At 49.3% G+C, this 22295-nt stretch overlaps 1 protein-coding gene across 2 annotated transcripts in view; it reads left to right on the top strand.

Annotated features, from left to right (window-relative positions):
* KDM6A (lysine demethylase 6A) overlaps window positions 1-22295 on the top strand; it is a 709557-nt gene that overhangs the window by 239792 nt on the left and 447470 nt on the right. For both annotated transcript variants that reach the window (XM_069204190.1, XM_069204189.1), the window contains exon 11: window positions 17290-17388. In XM_069204190.1, the coding sequence (XP_069060291.1) occupies window positions 17290-17388 (99 nt within the window). The remainder of the gene's footprint in view (window positions 1-17289; window positions 17389-22295) is intronic.

Genomic DNA, 22295 nt, shown 5'->3' with positions numbered 1-22295 from the left:
AAGTACTGAGTTGTCTATTTAAAAATGTCTGGTTGCTTCTTTAATCCCTTTATTGTAATTGCATGAAGATTGTTGTGCACACATTTCTAATTAATAGTGTCAATTGAGCACTTTTGCAATACATGGACCTCACGTAATATTTTTATTTAGGAGGTGGCATGAATTGCTACAAAATATATTTCCCACTCTTTGCATGAAGGAAGAACACTAATTACAATTTTCTGATTAATGTTGTGGTTGATATGGATTGTATAGATAATTTAAAATATATGTATTAATTACAGCCCTGAGGAAGTCATGGGGTACACCTCTGACGAAACACGTGTTGGCAAGCATGGATGTTGGTGAACTTTGGTAGTGACGGAATACCAACTGACTGGAAATTCAAGATTCTAAGAATAAGGATATGCACAATTGTGGTCGAATTATCGAATAAAGATATGGACATTAATTTAAATGGACTTGTTGGATGTGTGCCTTACATATATGTATTTAACCATTAGTGATTTGTCACTAAGATCAAGATGCAGAGGGTGATCTCCTTTTAAGTGCACCATCATTAGCATTTGAAATATAGTGGATATATGACAAGCAGCGCCATTTACTCTTGTTGGTTCACCCATCATCAAAAGTAGCTGTGGTGAGCAGCCAAGCCTATCTAGGAGGAGTGTGAAGCACTTAAAATACCATGGTAGTCACACAGTAACTTATCACACATGAAAGGTGCCACACAGTGTTGCAAAAATAAAGGTACTTTATTATAGTAACACTGAACTAGAAAACTATAGGCAATCCCCGTCTCTGGAGGTAAGTACTAGGAATTAGCATAGAAACTTTAGAAATAGCAAGAAATACTACAGACCCTGTGAGAGGGATTGCCGGGGTGGCGGGGGGAGGATGGGTCCTCCAACAGAGGATAGGGAATAGTTAGCCAAGGGCTGGGAGAGTATGGAACCCCAAAAGGTGAGAATCCAGAAGATCCCCAGTGACCAAGAGAGCAGAGGTAAGTTACCTGGTCATCCCTTAGGCTAAGAAGGGGACTTAAATTAAAACAATGCAAGAACAGGATTAGACCAGTGGAACTCAATGGTGGATTCCGGATGAAAAGGACCTGTAAAACAAGGGGGCAGAGTCCAGTCCACGCAGGAGTGTTTAGGCAGGGCAGAAGGCAATGCCCACCCTTCCATGGGCGAAGGCCTGATGCGGAGTACAGGAGCTGGGGGGTGGGGAGTCCTTGAAGTAGTTTAGGAGCTGTACCTCGACGGTTGCCGGGATGCAAATGTGTCAGTGGTCAGGAGGACCACCAACAAGCACAAGGAAAGGCAAGGTGGAGCTGCAGAAGATTTGCAGGGCTGGAGAGGACCAGCAAGGTCCTGGGGACTCTACCTTTGAAGGGAGTTTTGGCTGACTGTAGGAAGGCAGGAGAGCTAGTAGAAGCAGTCTGAGTCCCCACAAGCAACCCACTGGTAGCAGGCAGTTTAAGCCGCAGTGAGGCCAGCACAGCACACCTGAAGGAGTCCCACGTTGCTGGAACAGCAGAGAGGAGACTGCTCTTGCAGAGTTAGAGTGCTGGGGACTGGTGCTACTTTGAGCCTGAAGATCCATCGGAGCAAGAGTCCACAAGCCTTGGTTGCTGCAGCAGTCATGGTGCACAGGTATTCTGTCCTGGAGAAAGAGGCAAGGGCTCACCGTCTCAAGTTGGACAGACGATAGATTGGACCCAGAGGATCCCTCCGAACTACCACCTGTGTTGGATAATCTTCGCAGTTTCAGAGGACAGCAGATCTCAGCAGCCAGATGTTGCTGCCTGCAGATGCAGGGGAGTAACTTCTTCACTCCAAGGGGGATTAATTATTGCTTCTTTGGTGCAACTGAAGTCTTGCCAACCCCAGAGTATGCACAGCTGTGGAAATGTTGCTAAGTGCTGAGAGAAGCCGTGTAAACAATGCTGCAGGGCAAGGTCGTCTCGGTGTTAGTCTTGTTCGTTTCCTGTGAAGTCCAGCAGCAATTCCAGTGGCTAGGAGCAATAGAGGTTGTTACAGAGGAGTCCTGGTGGAGTCTTGCACACCGAATCTGGGAACCCACCTGCAAGGGAGTTCCTAAATAGACCAAAAAGGGGCTTGGTCACTTTGCAAGGTCGTGGAGTCACTGACGGTACCTGCACAACCCGATCACTCAGATGCTCCCAGGGCCTCTGCCCATCTTGGCTTCAATATGGCAGAATCAAGTAGCTACCTGGAGGAGCTCTGGGCACCACTCCTGTGGTGGTGATGGACAGAAGGATGGTCACTCCCCTTTCGTTTGTGTAGTTTAGCGCCAGAGCAGGAACCGGGGTAATCTGGATTATGCAAGAAGGGCACCAAATGTGCCCTTCAAAACAAGCCGGTCGCATTGGGATGCTGCCCCTCCGCAGCCTTGTAACACCTATTTCCAAAGGAGAGGAAGTTGCACCCCCTCTCCCACAGTAAATATTTTGTCCTGCCTTCCCCTGCTTGAGGTGGTCAAGCAGCAGGAGGGCAGAATCCTCTCTGAGGGGCTTCAGCAGCGTGCGCTGCTCGCAGACCCTAGAAGACTGGTAGGAGCAATACTGAGAGGTCCTCTGAGGAGCCCCCAGAGTACATGGAATCATGCCAGCAATACTGGCCTCAGTATTGGGTCAGATTCTGACAAGTTTGATATTAAACATGGCAAGGTTCAGAGGTAACATTATGTAGCTGGACCATAGGTGGTGACATATGGCCAGTACATAGCTAAAATGTTTTCCCTGCAGTCGGGAATTCCAGGGAATTGGAACTGGAGTTGGTAGGTGTACCTTTGCTCTTGCAGGGGTGCCCACACACACAGGGACCTGCGCCCTGTCTTTAGGGCTGGAAAGGCCTACCATAGGGGTGACTTAGTGACCTGGTGTAGTGAGCAGCAGTGAAAGTATGCATGCACCAGTTTGCATGGGCTTCCATGGGTGGCATAATGCATGCTACAGCCCAAAGGGGACCTTGGGTATACCAGTGCCCTGGATACCTAAGTACCATATGCTAGGGACTTACAGGGGTACACCAGTGTGCCAATTGTGGGGTGTAAAGGCAACCAAATTTAAAGGCGAGAGCACAATCACTGGGGTCCTGGTTAGCAGGATCCCAGTGAAAACAGTCTAAGCACACTGACAACAGCCAAAATGTTTGGTTGACCATGCTAAAAAGTCACATTACTATGCCCCCGTCCATACTTCAGGTGAGAGTCCCAATCCTCATTTAAAAAAAAAACACATTTATTAGTTTTTGGACAAAGAACATAGCTCCAGTTCATACCATACAGAATGTATTGAAATTAATGCAGTTTAGATACAGGTGGTACTTTCATTGTATATACAATCAAAGTCCTAGAGGAGGAAACAATGCTATCCGATCGGCACAATGAGATGATTGCAGTGAGAACCATTTGCACAGCTGTATTAGAGTAACAAAAATCCAAGAGTGCACCGGAAGATAGTTTCTTGGCGGTGGTGGCTACATAGTCTGAACGACTACTAGATAAGTCCATATCCGTGCAACTCTGGTGTAAACGGGGCCCCTTGTACAGGCAGCCAATATTATAAATGTGAGTTGAACAATAAGAGCTAGAATTACATAAAACTAGTGAACCTGACAACAAAACTTAGAGCCCGTCCCCATCCCCTCCCAGTCCCGAAGCCCGGTTGTCTTTCAATTCAGTATTGTCCCTGCGGTACCACTCGTATCTGGGCCACATCGGACTAGGGACAATCAAGTGGGAGCATCAGGAACCTATGAGAGAAGGCACAGCAATATGCAACCAGGTGATAGATTCTGCATAAACCGGGGTCAAGTTGGCACCAGTTCGGCGTCGGGCGGCACCGCACTGTCACTATCTATGCTGTGTTCTGTCCTACGCAGTTGTGCCAACATTTTATCACAACTATTGGACAGGGGGTACTTGCATATGCCCAGGGCATCCTCACGTCGCAGTGCAGCTCCCTCCGCCCATATCACAAAGGAGCGCCTCCAGGCCAGCACCATTGGGGGTTCAGTGGATTTCCACTGTTTAGTGATGAGACGCTTGGCTGTCAGAAGTCCTAAGTCTAGGAACCTTGTGGTTGCTTTTTGCTTTTTGGTTCTAGGAAAGAGGCCCAAGAGACAGGAGCCACAATTTAACAGCGGTGGACGTGACATGTATGTGGATAGGGATGAGGTGACTCCATGCCAGTAAGTGCTTAAGGAAGGACAAGACCAGAGCATATGGAGGAAATCCGCTCCAATTAAATTGCAGCGAGGGCAAGCGGTGTCTGTGCGATTAAAATATTTGTTAATGCGGGCTGGCGTGAGATAAGCTCTGTGGACTATGTAAAATTGAATAAGGTGGAATCTGGCATTGCGGGGGACATTAGTATGGCTGGAGAGTGCCCCCGACCAAGTGACGTCAGTGAAAGGCCTCGCTAGGTCACCCTCCCAAGCGGCTCGCAAAGTGGTATGGGCATTCAATGTAAGTGTCCGAAGAGCATCAGTAAACCAATGTATCAGGTGCCTGCCTTGTCACATAACTTGTAAGTATTGCACTAGCAGATGCGTGGGAGGCTCGGAGGTCATAGCCCCCCATCTACGCAATAGCGCCCTCAGCAAGGAATTGTACAAAAGAAACTGCCCTGGGGGTAGCCCCATCTCCGTCGGGAGCTCATCAAACTGCAAAAAGACACCCTTGTTATAGTGATAACCCAGTGTGTGGAGGTCAGCTGCGTGCCAAGGGCCCAGTTCAGCAGTAGTTGTGAGGGTTGCGCCGCGCTGCACACCGAGTAAGGCCAATGCTGGTGCATAAGGAATAGTCACTTGTGTGGCACAGAGACCTACGGTAACAGCGGTGAGCCACGCTTAGTAGCAGCTCCGCAGGAGGCAGTGTCATGGTAAGTGGGTGAAAGAGATGCGATATCCGAGTTAGCGTCCAGGGAGGGGAATTGGTTGCAGTATTGTTTAATTGAAGGCCTGCCAGGCAACGTGCCACCCACTGAAGCTGGGAAGCCAGGTAATAATGTTCCATATCCGGAACCGAGAGGCCACTCTGGGTAAGGGGCAGATAAAGTGTTTTCAATTCCACTCTACAACGGCCTTTATTCTAGATGAATTCCCGCCTTCTAGATTCCAATTTGCGGAAGAAGCCAGCCGGGATATAGTAGGGCAAATTGGAGAAGTAGTCTAGGAGGCAAGGGAGTACCACCATTTTAAGAAGGCAATCCTGCCGGCATCCGAGAGTGGCAAAGTTTGCCAGAAAGTCATCTGTGATCGTATAGAGGACACTGCTCTGCGAAGATTACCATCGTGGAGGTCCCTCTCCGCGTGGAATATCTGTATGCCTAGATAACGGAAGGTCCTGGGCTGCCAGGGGACAGCTGTTCCAGAAATTCTCAGCCCCGGGTCTGGCAGTCCAGGATCAAAGGGGAAAAGGCAGGACTTCGCCCAGTTGACACTTAGACCGGAGAGTGAGGCGAAACGGTGTAGGATTACTGCAATATCGGGAGGGATGTGGTCCACATCTCAGAGGTACAAAAGAAGATTGTCTGCATATAAAGATATGATGTGTAGGCCATCTGCCAATGGGATGCCCCAGGCCTGCCCTGCCCTATGAAACTCCACAGCCCAGAGGCTCCATCGCTAAAGAAAACAGCAAGGGAGAGAGGGGGCAGCCCTGTCTGGTACCTCTGCCCACCTCTATCGGACCAGATATAAATGTGGCAACCTTAACCCTAGATCGGGGCTGGGTATACAACAGCTGGATCATGTGCAGGAAATGTGGGGCGATCCCAAATCGGCGCAACGACTCAAATAGGTAAGACCATTCCAGAGAGTCAAAGGCCTTCTCCAGGTCGAGAACCAGGCATCCCGCTCGAGGCCAATCTCGTGTTTGAGTAGTGCATGACTCTAAATAGGTGTCGGATATTGTGTGAGGTGTCCTGTGCTGGCACAAAGCCATTTTGGTCTGAGTGCACCAGTTTCGGGACCAAGGGTGCCAAACGAACTGCCAGGATCTTAGCCAATATTTTGTAGTCAGTATTGAGCATCGCCAGCAGCCTGTAGGAGCCCAGTTCAGAGGGATCCCTGCCTGGCTTAGGGAGCGACACCAGCAATGCCTTGCACTGCGAAGCCGGCAGGGCCGCCTCCTGTAGCACCTGTTCATATAGGCAGAGAAGGCGAGGTGCGAGTGTAGCAGAGAAGGACTTATAGCGGGGTCTCTGCTCTCTCTCTCTCCGGGGTCTCTGCTCTCTCTCTCTCCGGGGTCTCTGCTCTCTCTCTCTCCGGGGTCTCTGCTCCCTCTCTCCCCGGGGTCTCTGCTCCCTCTCTCCCCGGGGTCTCTGCTCCCTCTGCCCGGGGTCTCTGGTCTCTATGGCCATAAGAGCAGAATCAGCAGCATCAAACGCACATTCAGTCACACGCAATATTGAGTTATGTGGTATGTCAGCTATAGTTATTCGAATTATACAGTTAACATGGAACTTTACAGCTAGTTGCTAAGCAGTAAATTTTGTAATAGTTGGGTAAAGTCAGAGTAGTTCATCAGCTGTCTGAGGTGTCACCGCTGGGCGGTGGGATGACCCGAGCGCAGAAGACGTCCCAGGGGAGGAACTCCCTGCGCCGCTGGAATTAGTCAAGTCTGCCTCTCCACCCAAAGCTACTGATAAGACACTGATGGCTGTCACGGTCTGCAATGCACAGCGGCGTTCCTGCATAATTTGTTCCAGGTCAGGAGCGTGTCACACCTCTCCCAAGGCAGCCACTTGCCTCTTACGATTCCTACGTTTACGGGGTTGAAGGTCCTGAGTTGCCGACTCAGATGTGTCAGGGTCACGCTGATTGATCAATCCCGTAGATTCCAACCAGTCCGATGTCGCCTCCGGTGTGTTGAAGTGCGTTTTGTCTGCCACTACATGCAATTTGGCCGGGTAGAGAAGGGAGTATGACAGTTTGAGGGAGCGGAGTCTGCGCTTGACCGGTTGGAAGGATGCACGCTCTTTGCACAGCAGTGGTGTAGTCAGGGAAAATCATAACTGGGCTGTTGTGCACTCGGATTGCAGGCAGCATTCTCACCGCCTGTAATATAATGCCCCTGTCTGCATAGTGTAAAAGCCCGAGAAGGAATGGCCTCGATCTAGCGCCCGGATGGCGGGCCCTAGTAGGGACCATGTGGGCTCGCTCAACCGAGAAAAGGGACGTCAGCTAGCCTTTCGGCAGCAGCTCACGGAGCCAGGACTCAGTGTAGGCAACTGCGTCTGGGTTCTCCGCGCCTTCCGGTAGGCCTATAATTCTGAGATTGTCTGGCGCAACCCTCTGCATCTTCTACACAGTGTTCCAGAGTTTCTATTCGGTCCAATGCATTCTGCAGCGAAGACTCCAGTTGGTCCGTCCTAGGCGTTTGGTCCTGGAGCTGGTCCTCTAGCGTGCGGGTTCTATCCGCTAGCTTGCGGTGATCCACATGCAAAAGGGTGAGATCACTGTCCACCTTGTCAATTTTACCCTCCAACGAGCTTCGTGCTTGCTCCAAAGAGGTGCCTATACGTTCCACTGCCTCCAGCACCGCATACAGTTTATTGCCATCTAGGGACAGAGTCTCCGTTTGCGGCGTTTGCAGTGTGGCTGTGTTTCCAGAGCAGAGGCGACCCGCCATGTTGTCTTTTGGGGGGAGGCCTAGCATTGCAACACAAGCCACAGGGGTGGGCTCACTCGTAGGAGCGTCCATATAGGGGGCCTGCCTGCATGTGCAGCGTTGCAGTCAGGCGCAGCAGCACAAGCAGCCCCCTTCACCTCGGCATACGTCCGCACAGGGGGTCTCACCGGCTCACCCCTGCCATGCGCCGGTTACAGCAACGATCATCGATATTGACCAGTTGGTCCAAAGTGGGCTGGATGGGAAGGCTGGCCAGACGGGGCAGTGACCGCTCACTTCAGCTGGGTTCTGCTGCTGGCACAATCCCACTTACTCTACCCCCCCCCCCAAATTCTCCACCATCGCTAATAAGTTGGACCCCTGCGGGCCTTCACCATCTGACAGGTCCAGGACTCCACTACATTCCACCCTCCACCCAGGCGTCGTCCCCCTAGACCCATCTCCAGCACCCCGGTGGCCCGGCTGCAGCAGGACTCGTGCACCCAACGCCCGCGGGGCCCAAGCCACGTCCGGTCAAGTCCACAAGGCCAATCGGGGTAGCCGCTCAACTCTGACTAGGCGGCCTCGGCACCTCCATCGTCAGTCCAATCCAGCGGCCAGTGCTGCGGCGGGTCTCAGACCTGGAGAATCTGCTGCGGAGGCCCAGGCCCCTCTGTTCCAGGCAGAGCGACAACTTCGGGGCAGGCCACGCCCCCCTTCCCTGCGCACAGGCTGGTTTCCCGACCACAGTCTAGGTGAACCCGCTGTGCTTCCAAATCGCTCCCCCTACTCCAGGGGGGCTCAGCAGTCGGCTGGGTGCTGGCACTCGTTCCGATTGGCCCCCCAAATCTGTATAATGGACAGATAAATGGGGTGTCGCCGCAGAGCGCACTTAGCTCGCGTCCGCCATCTTGGCTGGCAAGCCACACCCCCCTCAAGAGTCCCACTCCTCATGGAGAGGAATCTTTCCCCTTGGGTGAAACCTGCCCCAGAGGAGCTTAAAGCTGATACAACTGAGATCTTAGATGCAGTGATACCCACCAGTGAGGAACTTAGCCTGGGACAGAAGTACTGTTCTTCTCTGGAAAGCCTGAGGCAGCAAGCTGCCGCTCAGGAAGCTGGAATGTCAGTGGGACACAAGGTCTACTGGGACAAAGGCCTCCTTTATTCTGAGGCAAGGGGCCCAAAGCATGGTGCAACCAGGAGGTTAGTCATTCCTCAAATGTTTAGGGTGTCCCTATTGACTTTAGCACATGATAGTCCCCTTGCAGACCGTTTGGGCAAAGCAGGACTTGGGACAGACTTGTCTCTCACTTTCACTGGCCTTATATTTCTAAGAGCACGAGTTTTGTTGCTCCTGTTTTACCTATCAAGCCAGTGGCAAAACAGTACCAATTCAGCTTACAGTGGTTGGGTACTCTTTGAGAGGGTGGGGATAGACACTGTTGGCCCCTTGGGCCCTCCAACTGCATTTGGAAACAGATTTATACTGGTGGTAGTGGACTTTGCCACCAGCTACCCAGACGCAATCTCCTTTAGGACCACTACAGCCACTGAAGTGGCCATGGCCCTCCTGGGATTTTTCTCCAGGGTGGGTTTTACTAAGGAGATGGTGTTACAGGTACAAACTGCATGTCTGAAAGCTATGCGGAAGAGAGTGTTGTAACATATAAATTCACCACCCCATACCATCCACAAAGAAATGGTTTAGTTGAAAGATTTAACAAAACCTTAAAAGGCATGGTCACTGGACTCTCTTTAAAAAAAAAAAAAAAAAAAAAAAAAATGCATGATGAGATGTCCTATTGCCTTGCCTCCTCTTCGCGTATAGAAAGTTCCACAGAAGGGAGTGGCTGTAGTCCATTTGAGCTTCTGCTTGGACACCCAGTTAGGGGTCCACTTGCTCTTGTAGGAGATCGCTGTGAGCAACTCCCCAAAGATCTAGAATGGCAGAGTACATGAAGAGGGCAACCAAAACCCAGGAGGCCAGCCAAGAACTGTAAAAGCAGTGGCATGACCAAAAGGCTGTGCTGACTGTTCACCAGCCAGGACAGAAAGTGTGGGACCTGGAGTCTGTGGCTTCCAGGGCACTCCAAGATAAATGGAGTGGCCTCCACACCATTGTGGAGAAGAAGGGTAAGGTCACTTATTAGGTTGACCTAGACATTCCAAGAAGCCCCGACAGGGTGCTTCATGTGACTCACCCGGAGGCTTATTATGACAGGGCTAACATGACTTCGATCATGGACCCTGATGAAGGTCAGGAAGAGGAGTGACCCTCTCACTGACCTCTTATCCCACAACCCAGTTGATGGATCAGTGGAGGGAGTAGTCCTTGCTGATTGCATCTCTGACCAGCAACAATCTGACTACAGATATCTCCTCAATCAGTTCTCACAACTCTTTTCTTTGACCATTGGACAAACCACCTTGTGTGAACATGAAATTGACATAGGTGACTGTCTGCCTGTAAAAAGTAAAATCTGTAGGCAGCCTGACCATGTCAGAGAATGCATCAAAGCAGAAGTGTAAAAGATGCTGGAGTTGGGAGCCATTGAGCCTTCATACAGCCCTTTGGCTAGTCCTGTAGTCTTGGTACCCAAACCTCTCTCCCAAAATGGAAAAGGGGATGTGAGGTTTTGTGTTGATTACAGAGGCCTCAATGCAGTCACCAAGACTGATGGCCAACCAATTCCAAGGGCAGATGAACTAAGAGATACTTTGGCTGCAGCCAAGTATCTCAGCACATTTAAGTGCACTGCAGGATATTGGCAGATCAAGTTATCTGATGCTGCAAAAGTCAAAACTGCATTCTCAACACATAATGGGTATTATCACTTCACTGTAATGCCCTTTGGTTTGAAGAATACCCCTGCAACGTTTCAAAGGGTGGTGAACAAAGTTCTCCAAGGCTTGGAAAGCTTCAGTGCAGCTCATCTAGATGATATAGCTTCCTTTAGCTCCTTTTGGGAGGATCATTTGGTCCACTTTGGAACTGTGCTAGATTCAACTCTATGGTAGGCTCTTCCAGCCCAAAGGGCAGGATGCAGGTCCCTGTGTGTGTGGCCACCCTGCAGAAGTAGGGGTGGCCCTACAATCTCCAGTTACAATTTCCTGTAGTTCGTAAGTACAAGGAAGCCATTTTAGCTATGTATTGGCCATAGGTCACTACCTTTGGCACAGCTACATTATGATAACTCTGAACCTAGGCATGTTTGGTATCAAACATGTCAGAATCATGCCCCAGTACAGATGTCAGTATTGGTGGCATGATTCCATACACTCAGGAGGCTCCTCAGAGGACCCCCAGTATTGCTTCTTACAGTCTTCCAGTGTCTGCGAGCAGCCCACGCTGCTGCAGCCCCTCAGACAGGATTCTGCCCTCCTGCTGCCTGACCAGCTCAAGCAGGGCAAGGCAGAACAAAGAATTTTCTGAGGGAGGGTGAGTGCAACCTCTTCTCACTTGGAAATAGGTGTTGCAAGACTGGAGAGACGTAGCCTCCCCAAACCACTGATTTTACTTTGAATAATCCAGTCTGCACCAGTCAAGGAAACCCAGGTACCTTCTCTGGAGCGAAACCGAACAAAGGAAAGGGAAGTGACCACTCCCCTGTCCATCACCCCAGGGGTGGTGCCCAGAGCTGCTCCAAGTGGCCACTTGATTCTGCCAACTTGAAAACCATATGGGCAGAGGCCCCTGGGAGCATCTGACTGGTAAGGTTAGGCAGATGACGTCAGTGACCCCTCCTGCAAAGTAACCAAGCCCCTTTTTGGGCTATTTAATGACTCCCTTGCGGTTGTGTCCCCAGATTTGGCATGCAGGACTCCACCGGGAGTCCTCTGCAACGACCTCTTATTCTTTCCACCGAAACTGCTGCTGGACTTCACAGGAACCGAACAAGACTGCTTTACCGAGACGACCTCTCCTTGCAACATTGTTTCCGCGGCTCCTGTCAGCAACTTGTAACATTTCCATGGCTGTGCATCATCTGGGGTTGGCAAGACTTCAGGTGCACCAAAGAAGGAAGAAGAAATCCCCCTTTGGAGTGAAGGAGTCACCCCCCTGCATATGCAGGCACCAAAGGAAACTACATCCGTCTGCTTAAATCATCTGTCCTTTGAACCTGGGAAGATTCTCCAACACAAATGGCGGTCCTGAGGGGTGCTCTCGGTCCTCTTTGCCTTCTGTCCAACTTGGAAGACGGTGAGTCCTTGCCTCTTCCTCCAAGACAGAATCCCTGTGCACCGCGACTGTTGCAGCAACCAAGGGCTGTTGACTCATGCTCCGAGGGATCTTCAGGCTGTAAGTAGCCTCTGCCCCAGCACTCTACCTCTGCAAGGACAGTCTCCTCTCTGCTGAGTCCGACACCCAAACATTGAACCGACATCACAAGTTAGGGTTCATAATCGACTTTCTCAAGTCCAACCTACAACTGCTTCAGATTTAACCATATCTTCAACCATATCTGGGAGCTGTTCTCAGTGCAGAGTTAGGGTTAGCATACCCCAGCCCAGCATGCTTTCACACTTTTCAGCTAATGCTTCCCCGATTTCAGGAAAATCTCACCTACACAGTCAAGACTGTCATGCAACTCTTAGGAATGATGGCATCCTGTATTACATTCGTTCCTCATGCCAGACTTCACATGCGTCCCCTGCAGCATTGCCTGTTTCGTCACTGGTCTCAGTCACAGACTCACCTTCAGGATCGAGTGTTGTTAGGCCGCCATACTCGCTGCTCTCTGCAATGGTGTAACACCACCAACCTATTAAAAGGGCGACCTTTTGGAGACCCTGAGCCTCCCACTCATTCCGACCATGGATGTATCCGACAGGTTGGGTCGTGTATCTTTCGGACCTCACAGTGCATGGACTCTGGGATCTCAGTCATCCAACCATGCACGACCGTTATCTGGAGCTTCAGGCAATATTTCTATCCCTGAAAACTTTCCTTCCTCACCTGTCACACAGTTGTTTTAGCCGGGGAGTTGTCCAGGTACCCACCCCCTTCTTCCAAGAACAGTGCTCTATGGATTAACTGGTCCAGGATATTTGTTTATGCTTTTCCACCTCTCTACCTCATTCCATTCCTGTTTTGGAAGATGAGACAAATGTCCCTCACCATGATCCTTGTAGATCCCACCTTGGCACCACAGCCATGGTTCACTACACTTCTGGACCTTGCAGATCCTTTCCTAGAAAGTGGCATTCTTAGCTGCAGTTACATCACTTAAACATGTTAGTGATCTTCATGCTTAACATTAGAAGAACCTTTCTTGCATATGCACAAAGACAAAGTGGTTATTCGTGCAAACCCAAGGTTCCTACATAGTGTTTTCTCAATTCCATATCAATCAAACCATTGAGTTACCGTTTTCTTCTCCCAGCCTGACTCAATTGCAGAAAGAGCCCTCCACACTTTGACATGTAAAGTGGGTGCTCATGTACTATATTGAGATGACTAATCACTTCTGGAAAACTAAAGAGCTACATGTAGTTTTTCTGTTCCACGTGAGGGTAATCCAATATCTAAAAATAGTAGAGCCAAATGGATAGCTTAATGCATGCAAACTTGTTATGCTCACGCAAAAAGACAGTTATCAGTAACTCATAAAGCACATTCTACTAGGAAAAAAGGAGCCACCATGGCTTTCTTAGGAAACATTCCTTTAGCTGACATTTCAAAGCAGCTGCTTAGTCTACACCACATATATTCAGAAAGCATTATTGTGTAGGTATACAAGTATGTCAGCAAGCCAGAGTGTAGGGCAGGATGTATTAGGAACACCTTTTCAAACAACTAACTCCCACAGACTAGCTACCACCTTCATGGAGGGACTGCTTTACAGTCTATGCAGAGCATGTGTTTCTATAGCCACATATGCCATTGAACGGAAAATGTTACTTACCCAGTAGACATCTGTTTGAGGCATGTAGTGCTGTAGTTTCACATGCGCCGTCCCTCCTCCCAGGATGCCTGTGGTGGTTCGTTACCTTATATTTGTATATGTTTGTACATATGTAGATAGACTTGCATGGACATCTTTCTCTATATTTCCTCTATATGCGTTCTCACCCACCTGCGGGAAACAGTCTAACAAAGGACTCAATGCGCAGTATCACTGAGACGGTGTCACCACTCAATCCTGTGACTCAGAAATGCTTCTCCTAAGAAAAACAACTTACAACACTCCGAACCCAACACTAGATGGCAGGAGTATGCAGAGCATGTGAATCTACTGCACTCCATGCCACAAACAGGTGTCTGCTGGGTAAGTACAATTTTCTTTCCAGGGAGAAGTCTTCCACCCATCATGTTAAAGCATATGGACTATGAAATAGAGTATTGGCTTAAGCCTGAATCTCAACATAGAAGCTACCGTCACACTACACACCTGAGGCTTTGGAGGAAAAAGATGAGGTCCTGAGAAGGGAGGGTAGCATGTTTAGGTCCTCCCCTACAAAGTAGACAGTATCAACAAAGGAGAGGAAATGGGATACAGGGCTTTCCCCACGAAAAGGAAACACAAAATGAGTTCCTGAATTAAAAAGACTGGAAGGAATTTCTCTTCATGGACAACATTTACCAGCATGGATTCAACATGGTCATTGTCGTTCAGTTAAAAAAAAAAATGGTTTTTGGAGAAATCATCTCCAGAATAGTTTTCTTCAAATTTCCCATTCTCCAGAATAAAGTAAAACCTCTGCGTGAAGTGCTGCTGATGTGAGTTCTAGCAAGTTTGTTCCTGCAAGAAAAGTTGAAGAAATCCATTAAAATAATGCAGTGGTAGCTGTCTGTACTGGTCAAAGCTTCTTTATAAGTATAGTCCTCACCGCAATTGATTTTAAAGAGCTCACTAAGCTGCATCAAAGACTTAACTCCAAGGGAGATTCCTTCTTCCTTCTCGTGCAGGCTGAAAACTTGCTTTACTGGGAGGATGCACAGCAAGGGAAATGTTGCTGAAGCAGGAAGGAGCTGTGGAAACAATGTTGCAAGCAGAGTCTTTGTCGTGGATGCAGATTGTCGGTTCCTGGAGGGTGCACTAGCGGTTCCAGTGGCTAGAAGTAGAGGTTGCAGAGGAGGCCTGCTGGAATCTTTCAAGCCAAATCTGAGGATCCACCCCAGAGGAAGACCCTAAATAGCCCTGAAAGGGGTGTTGGTCACCTAGCTTAGGTGACCACCTATCAGGAGGGGGATCTGACGTCACCTGCCTGACCTGGCCACTCAGATGCTTCCAGAGGTCCCTGCTCACCTCGGATTCACGATGGCAGAACCCAGGGACCCTCTGGAGGTGCTCTGGGTATTACCCCCAGGGTAATGATGGACAGGGGAGTGGTCACTCCCCTTTCCATTGTCCAGTTTTGCGTCAGAGCAAGGACTAGAGGATCCCTGAAGGGGTGTAGACTGGTTTATGCACGATGGGCACCAAATGTGCCCTTCAAAGCATACCAGTGGCTTGGGGAGGCTACCTCTCCCAAGCCATGTAACACCCATTTCCAAAGGGAGAGGATGTTACCCCCTCTCCCAAAGGAAATCCTTTGTTCTGCCTTCCTGGGCTTGAGCTGTTCAAGCAGCATGCGGCAAAAACCTGTCTGAGGGGTGGCAGCAGCTTGGGCTGTCCAAAAAACCCCAGAAGGCTGGTACGAGCAATGCTGGATTTCCTCTAAGCAGCCTCCAGAGTGCATGGAATCTTACTTCCAACACTGGCAACAGTATTGTGGTATGATTCAGACATGTTTGATACCAAACATGCCTAGGTTCGGAGTTACCATTATGTAGCTGGATATAGGTAGTGACCTAGGTCCAGTACACGCGTAAAATGGCGTCCCCGCACTTGTGAAGTCCTAGAAAATGGAACTGGAGTTTATGTGGGCACCTCTACAAGTGCAGGGTGCCCTCACACATAGGTACTTGCACCCTGCCTCCTAGGCTAGGAGGGGCTACTATAGGGGTGACTTGCAGTGACCTGTAGTGAAAGGGTGCATGCACCCTTTCACGCAGGCTGCAATGGCACGCCTGCAGATGCACTTTGCATGGGCTCCACATGGGTGCCGCAATACATGCTGCAGCCCATGAGAATCCCCTGGTACCCCCCATTCCCTGGGGTACCATATTCTAGGGACTTACATGGGGGCACCAGTATACCAAATGTAGGTGTAGGAATCTGGCTCTGTATATACTATATCAAAATTATATATAGTGTGCACAGAGTCCAGGGGTTCCCCAAAAGGCTTGACAGAGGCAATAATAGATAATACTAACGCTCTATTTGTGGTAGTGTGGTCGAGCAGTTAGGCTTATCAGAGGGTATTGTTAAGCCTTTGTTGTATACACACACTCAATGACTTAAGTCCAGGCCAATAGGTTTTTATATAGAAAAATATTCTTTTGTTAATTTATTTCTAGAACCACAAGATTCATTTAGCAAGCAAGTACATCAAATGAAAGGTACTTGACATAGTAATACTTAGGATTTTGAATAGAATCCATATTGTATATGGTTTTCTTTAAAATGGCAAAAGGGTATTTTAAAAGTGGACACAGTGCAATGTTCAACAGTTCTTGGAGGAGGTAAGTAAAGTACAGTTTCTGAGGTAAGTACCACACTTATGGGTTCAGTCTCCGGGGTATAGGTAACCCAACCGTTGGGGGTTCAAGGCACAGACCGGTCAGCCTTGCTCTAGTAGTTGGGCTAACATACAGGTGGCATCTCTAAGATGTCCTCTGTGTGCATTTTTCAATAAATCCCATACTGGCATCAGTATGGACTTATTGTGCTGAGAAGTTTGATATTAAACTTCCCAGTATTCAGTGTAGCCATTATGGTGCTGTGAAGTTCGTAATGACAGACTCCCAGACCATATAATCAGTATGGCTATCCTGCACTTACAATGTCCTTAGACACTGTAGGGGCATAGTGCTCATGCAGCTATGCCTTCACCTGTGGTATAGTGCACCCTACCTTAGGGCTGTAAGGCCTGCTAGAGGGGTGACGTATCTATGCCACAGGCAGTGGTTTGTGGGCATGGCACTCTGAGGGGAGTGCCATGTCAACTTTGTCTTTTCTCCCCACTAGCACACACAAGCTGCAAACAGTGTCCATATACTGAGTGAGGGGACCCTGATGGTGGCATAATGCATGCTGCAGCCCTTAGAGAGCTTCCCTGGCCACAGGTCCCTTGGTACCATGGGTACCTTTTACAAGGGACTTATCTGTGTGCCAGGGCTGTGCCAATTGTGGAAACAAAGGTACAGTTTTAGGGAAAGAACACTGGTGCTGGGGCCTGGTTAGCAGGCTCCCAGCACACATCCAATCAAAGCTGTCTTCAACACTAGGCAAAAGGTGGGGGGCGATCGTGCTAACAGTGGCATTTTCCTACATGGGGTGTACGTGGTTCAAGTAACCAAGTTTAAAGGGAGAGAGCATAATCCCTGGGGTCCTGGTTAGCAGGATCCTAGTGAACACAGTCCAACACACCGACAACAGGCAGAAAATAGGGGTAACCATGCCAAGAAAGAGGGTACTTTCTTACATAAATCCTTTTACAGATGTTACTCTCCGAACATGCATACCATACCAGCTCCACTGAAATATCACATATAAATGCCTCAAATACTATCAAAATTTACCAAGTTGTTTCTTGTAGGTGCTATTCCAGTATTGGGAAAGTTCAGGATGCCTTCATATCCTACAGACAGTCAATTGATAAGTCGGAAGCAAGTGCGGACACATGGTGTTCAATAGGGTAAGTGTTCACAGAATTTGATATGTTTAAATGCACTTAAAATATTCACAGCTTTAGTCAAATTGTTTCAGATGTATGTATTCTGTCTTGTGAACTGCAAATGTTAATGAAACCATCATGCGTTGCTGTTTTCATACAAATAGCTTACAAGTCTATTGCTTTGTTTGCAGTTATCACAATTGCTAACCCAATGGCACAAAGTTTGATTGTCACTGCTAAGAGTTTGTCATCACATCGTTTTCGTTACTCCACTGTAGTGTAGTTTTAAACCTTTTCCAGTATTGATTTCCCAATAATGAACAGAAAGGTATATTCAAACTGTTTGAACAGTAAAGTGGAGCACATCTTTTGAGCTTGATATCTCAGTTTTGTTTTGAAGTAGGCCCTCAGCCCCTTTCAAGTAAAGGAAAATCAACTGGAGTACACATTGAGAAGGATCGATAGGCCCCGTTGGTGCTTCTTGTTATACCTACTAAAAATTAACATTGCCATCACTTTGATGTTTGTAGAACTGTTCATTGCCCCAACTACCTTTTCTGTAAATATGTATTTTGTCAAATCTCTGCTGAATTTAGCACTTGGTACAACATGTTGTTTTGAAATCTCTGGGCCAGGTCAAGCTCCCAGGCTGCTTGTGGAACATAAAAAATCAAATAGAGACTTCTAGTTGCAGATTCCTTAGCTTAGAATTTCTCCCAGCCATCAATCTGGATCCGGAGATTTTTCTTTGAGCAGTGTACCCCTGTGTGCTTTTGACTCCGCGTCTGTCGTGGTCACCAGATATGTAGTCGCAGGTCATATATAGACACCACCCGGTGGCCGAGGTCGATTGTTTTCTTTCCGCGCCTTCATTCGCGTAGATCCAGAGAATAGCTACCCTGAATTGCTTTTTGACTGGCCTTTTGACTTTTTGTCTGTTTTGACTTCTTGGTGCATTGAGGATGTCGTACCGTAAGACCAGCTTCAAGCTTTGCGACTCCTGTCACCCTATGATGTCGATGACAGATATGCATGTAGCGTGCCTGTGGTGTTTGGAGCGTGACCACAACCCAAAGTTGTGCTCTGACTGCTGGGCCATGAGTCTGAAGGCTTTGAGGGAGCGGTCCCTAAAGCTACTCGCAGCCCGGCGTCTGGCTCCGCATCGCTCATGGACTCGGTCGAGAGGAAGGTCATGAGACTGCTCGTCTTTGTCACATTTCATATCGTCTGGCTTTTGAGTAAGAAGTCATTGAAGAAGCACAAGTACTTTTCGCCTTCACCCTGTTGGTTGGACGACCCAATGCAGGAAAAGGAGCGTCTTCGCTTTAGGCCTCCGTCTTTGGAGCCTACACCTGGGTTGCCGGCACGCCTCCTGAGTTTCTGGGAGCCGGAGCCACCCCTGCCTAATTGAAAGAATTTTAGAATGCTGTGTGCCTTATATTTGGGCAGTCTGCCCCTGTTGGAGAGCCTTTAGACCCCTCAGATTGGTAGGGGTCCTTTTAGGTTCTGCACCGGCTGTGGTTGTACCACTGCGGACTTTCCCGATGACTTTCTGGCATTGGCGCTCCTGGTGCTGCCCAGGCCCACGGACTTCGTCAATCCTATATTCATTGCTGACTCTGACAAAGAGCCAGAGTGATGTGCCTTGGCGCAAATTCTGACTTCGGCGGGGATGTTGGAACCTGACCCCTATTCTTATGGGTAGTTGTTTGGTGAGAGTATTTAGGGGTCGTGCTGCCACAGGTCCTGGAGAAGGTCCGGGCAAGTGTCTCTCAAGCTGTTGCTGATAGGAGTGACGCAGCTAAGTTCACGATCAGATGTGGGCTGGGATGACCAACTCTCTAGGCAGATCACTTGCTTTGACAGTGACCTTGAGGCGCAATGCCTGGTTACGGAGGCTTTTCAGGGGATGTCCGATCCATCCTGATGAACATGCTCATTGATGGACCCATCTCTTAGGAGATAAAGCAGACTGTGCTGAAGCATTTTTTTTATGGCGTTCTGGGCTATGGCCTGGTTCCTTAGCCTCACAGCTGCCACTCGCCCTCCTCAGTCTGCTTTTCACCTCTTTTGTGGCTACGATAGGGGCGCCCAGCCATGTCTGTTCCCTACCAGCCACCATGCTGCTCACGCTGTGTGGCTGGGGACAGGGGATCCAGTATCCGTGCGGATCCGGGAGCCAGCGGTCTAGCCTCTAAAACTAACTAGTCTGGCACTTCCCCACCATGGACAAGTTGGCTGCAGGATTCGCCATCACCTGCTCCACTGGGACACCATCACTTCAGACAGGTGGGTTTTGCACATAGTACGAAGGAGCTACTCCCTCCCCTATGAGACTACCCTCCATCCATGCCGCCATCCTACGATCGGATGACGGAAGATCACCTGCCACTTCTCTGCAAGGAGGTTACAGCTCTCTTGGCCAAGGGAGACAATAGAGAGGGTCCATGTGCCAGAAGTGGGTTTTAGTTGTTATTCCTGCTACTTTCTGGTCCCCGAAAAAGCACGAGGGCTTCTGCCCTGTCCTAGACCTCCGCTCCCTCAATCTCTTCCTCTGGAAGGAGAAATAAAAAATGTTCCCTTTGGCTTAGGTCCTATCAGACCTGGAATCAGGAGACTGGATGATATTGTTGGACTTGCGGGCCGCGTATTTCTATATTCCCGTCCTGTCTGCCTACAGACGTTACTTGCGGTTCGTGGTAGGGCAAGAGCATTTTCATTTTACCGTGCTCCTCTTTGGCCTTACCAGCGCCGCTTGGGTGTTGACCAAAGTGATGACAGTGGTTGCAGCTCATCTGTGCAGGTTAGGGGTGTAGGACGGTGGCCTGGTGTGTGGTGAGCACCTATGGTGTTATCACCCTGCTCCAGGTATCCCCTACTAGTGAAGTTTAGGCAGTGCCTAGGAAGCATGGGCTCTCTAGAGGTAGCTGTGGATGAGCAGCCAAGGCTTATCTAGGGGACATGCAAAGCTTATGCAATGTCACTTTAGTGTCACAGCACACATAAAAGAACTACACAGTGTTACAAAAATAAAGGTACTTTATTAGAGTAACACAAATACTTAAGTACTGAATAGGCAAAATCCCCCAACTGGAGGTATATAAACACACTATGACATACACATTAGCAATCGGTAAATAGCATGGAAAGCACTAGGCATTGCTAAAATCATTAGCAAACAGTAAGGGGCCAAATGCTAAAAAACAAAAGTGAAATGCAGTCTCCCACCCAAGGAAGTGGAATCAGTAGAGTGGAGCTGTAGGAACTAGGATACCGAAGAGGTGAGTACCAGAGTGACCCCCGCGACCAGGAGAGCAGAGGTAAGTACCTGTTTTTTCCCAAACTAAAAAGGAGGACTTTGGAAAGGGATTATGCAAGACCCAACCAAGACTGGAAGAACCTAAAGGTGGATCCTGACAGAAGAGGACCTGCAAAGGAAGGGGATCAAGTCCAGTTCAAGATGGAGTGTCCGGTTGTGTCAGGAGCCACTACCCACCCTTCTGTGGGTGCAGGACTAGGTTGACAGTGGACGAATAAGGTCAGCAGTGCAGCACAGGAGCTGAGGAGGAGTCCCAGAAGTGATGCAAGTAATGTGCTGTGTTGGTAGTAGAGATGCAATTGGTTATTGGTGCTGGAAAGCCAACAACAACCCTTGGCAAATGCAAGAGATGGAGAAAAAGGTGTGCAAGGCTGAAGAAGCCCAGCGAGGTCCAGGGGACTTGACCCAAGGAGGGGAGCCCGGGTTGACCATCAGCACCTGGGAGAGTCACAAGAAGAGGGGCAGCCCCACAGGAAACCCACTGGGAGCAGGCAGAAGAGTTGCAGTGAGGCCCACGAGGCTCCCTCAACACACCTAAAGAGGAGTCCCATGTCGCAGGAGACTGCTTTGCAGGGAAGAGGGCTGGAGGCCAGGGCTACACAGAGCCTGAAGATCCCTTGGAGGAGGATGACAGTCCTTGGTAGCTGCAAGAGTTGCTGTGCACAGGGGTACTGTCCTGCAAGGAGAGAGGCAAGGGCTTACCATCTCCAAGTTAGTCAGCTGGTAGAGAGGACCAAGTGGACCACTCCAGCCCACCAACTGTGATGCAGGATCCATGCATCTCCAGAGCAGAAAAGGTCCACGCAGCCGGTCACAGTTGCAGCTGGTGCTTGCGGATGCAGGAGAGTGACTCCACTCCAAGGTAGATTCCTTCTGACTTCTTGTGCAGACTGAAGACTTGCCGCCCTCAGAAAATACACAGCTGGATAAATGTTGCAGTTGCCAGAAGGAGCTGGAGAAACAATGTTGCAAAACAAAGTTTTCACTGTAGTTGCAGATTGGCGGTTCCTGGAGGGCCCATTTGCAGTCCCAGTGGCCAGAAGATTAAGTAAACCATGCAGAAATGTCCTGTTGGAATCTTACTCGTCGAATCTGAGTACCCACCCAAGAGGGATACCCTAAATAGCCCAGGAAGGGTCATTGGTCACCTATCAGGGTAAACACCTATCATGAGGGGGCTCTGACGTCACCTACCCGACCTGGCCCCTCGGACTCTCCAAGGGGCCTCTGCCCACCTTGAGTCGAGTGGCCACCTGGAGGAGCTCTGGGCACCACCCTCAGGGTGGTGCTGGACAGGTGAGTGGTCACTCTTTTCCTTTGTCTAGCTTCGCACCAGAGCAGGAACCAGGGGTCCCTGGATTGGTGCAAACCAGTTTATGCAAGGAGGACACCAAATGTGCCCTTTAAAGCATCCCGGTGGCTTGGGGTAGCTACCCCTCCCAAGTCATGTGTAGGAAGTTGGCTCTGTATGCACTATTTCAAAGTAAGGAATAGTATGCACAGAGTCCAAGGGTTCCCCTTAGAGGTAAGATAGTGGCAAAAAGAGATAATACTAATGCTCTATTTTGTGGTAGTGTGGTCGAGCAGTAGGCTTATCCAAGGAGTAGTG

This window comes from Pleurodeles waltl, chromosome 8 (genome assembly GCF_031143425.1).
Source record: "Pleurodeles waltl isolate 20211129_DDA chromosome 8, aPleWal1.hap1.20221129, whole genome shotgun sequence".
Lineage (NCBI taxonomy): Eukaryota > Metazoa > Chordata > Amphibia > Caudata > Salamandridae > Pleurodeles > Pleurodeles waltl.
The sequence above is the reverse complement of the archived record's forward strand: the minus strand, read 5'-3'. Positions and strand labels throughout refer to the sequence as shown.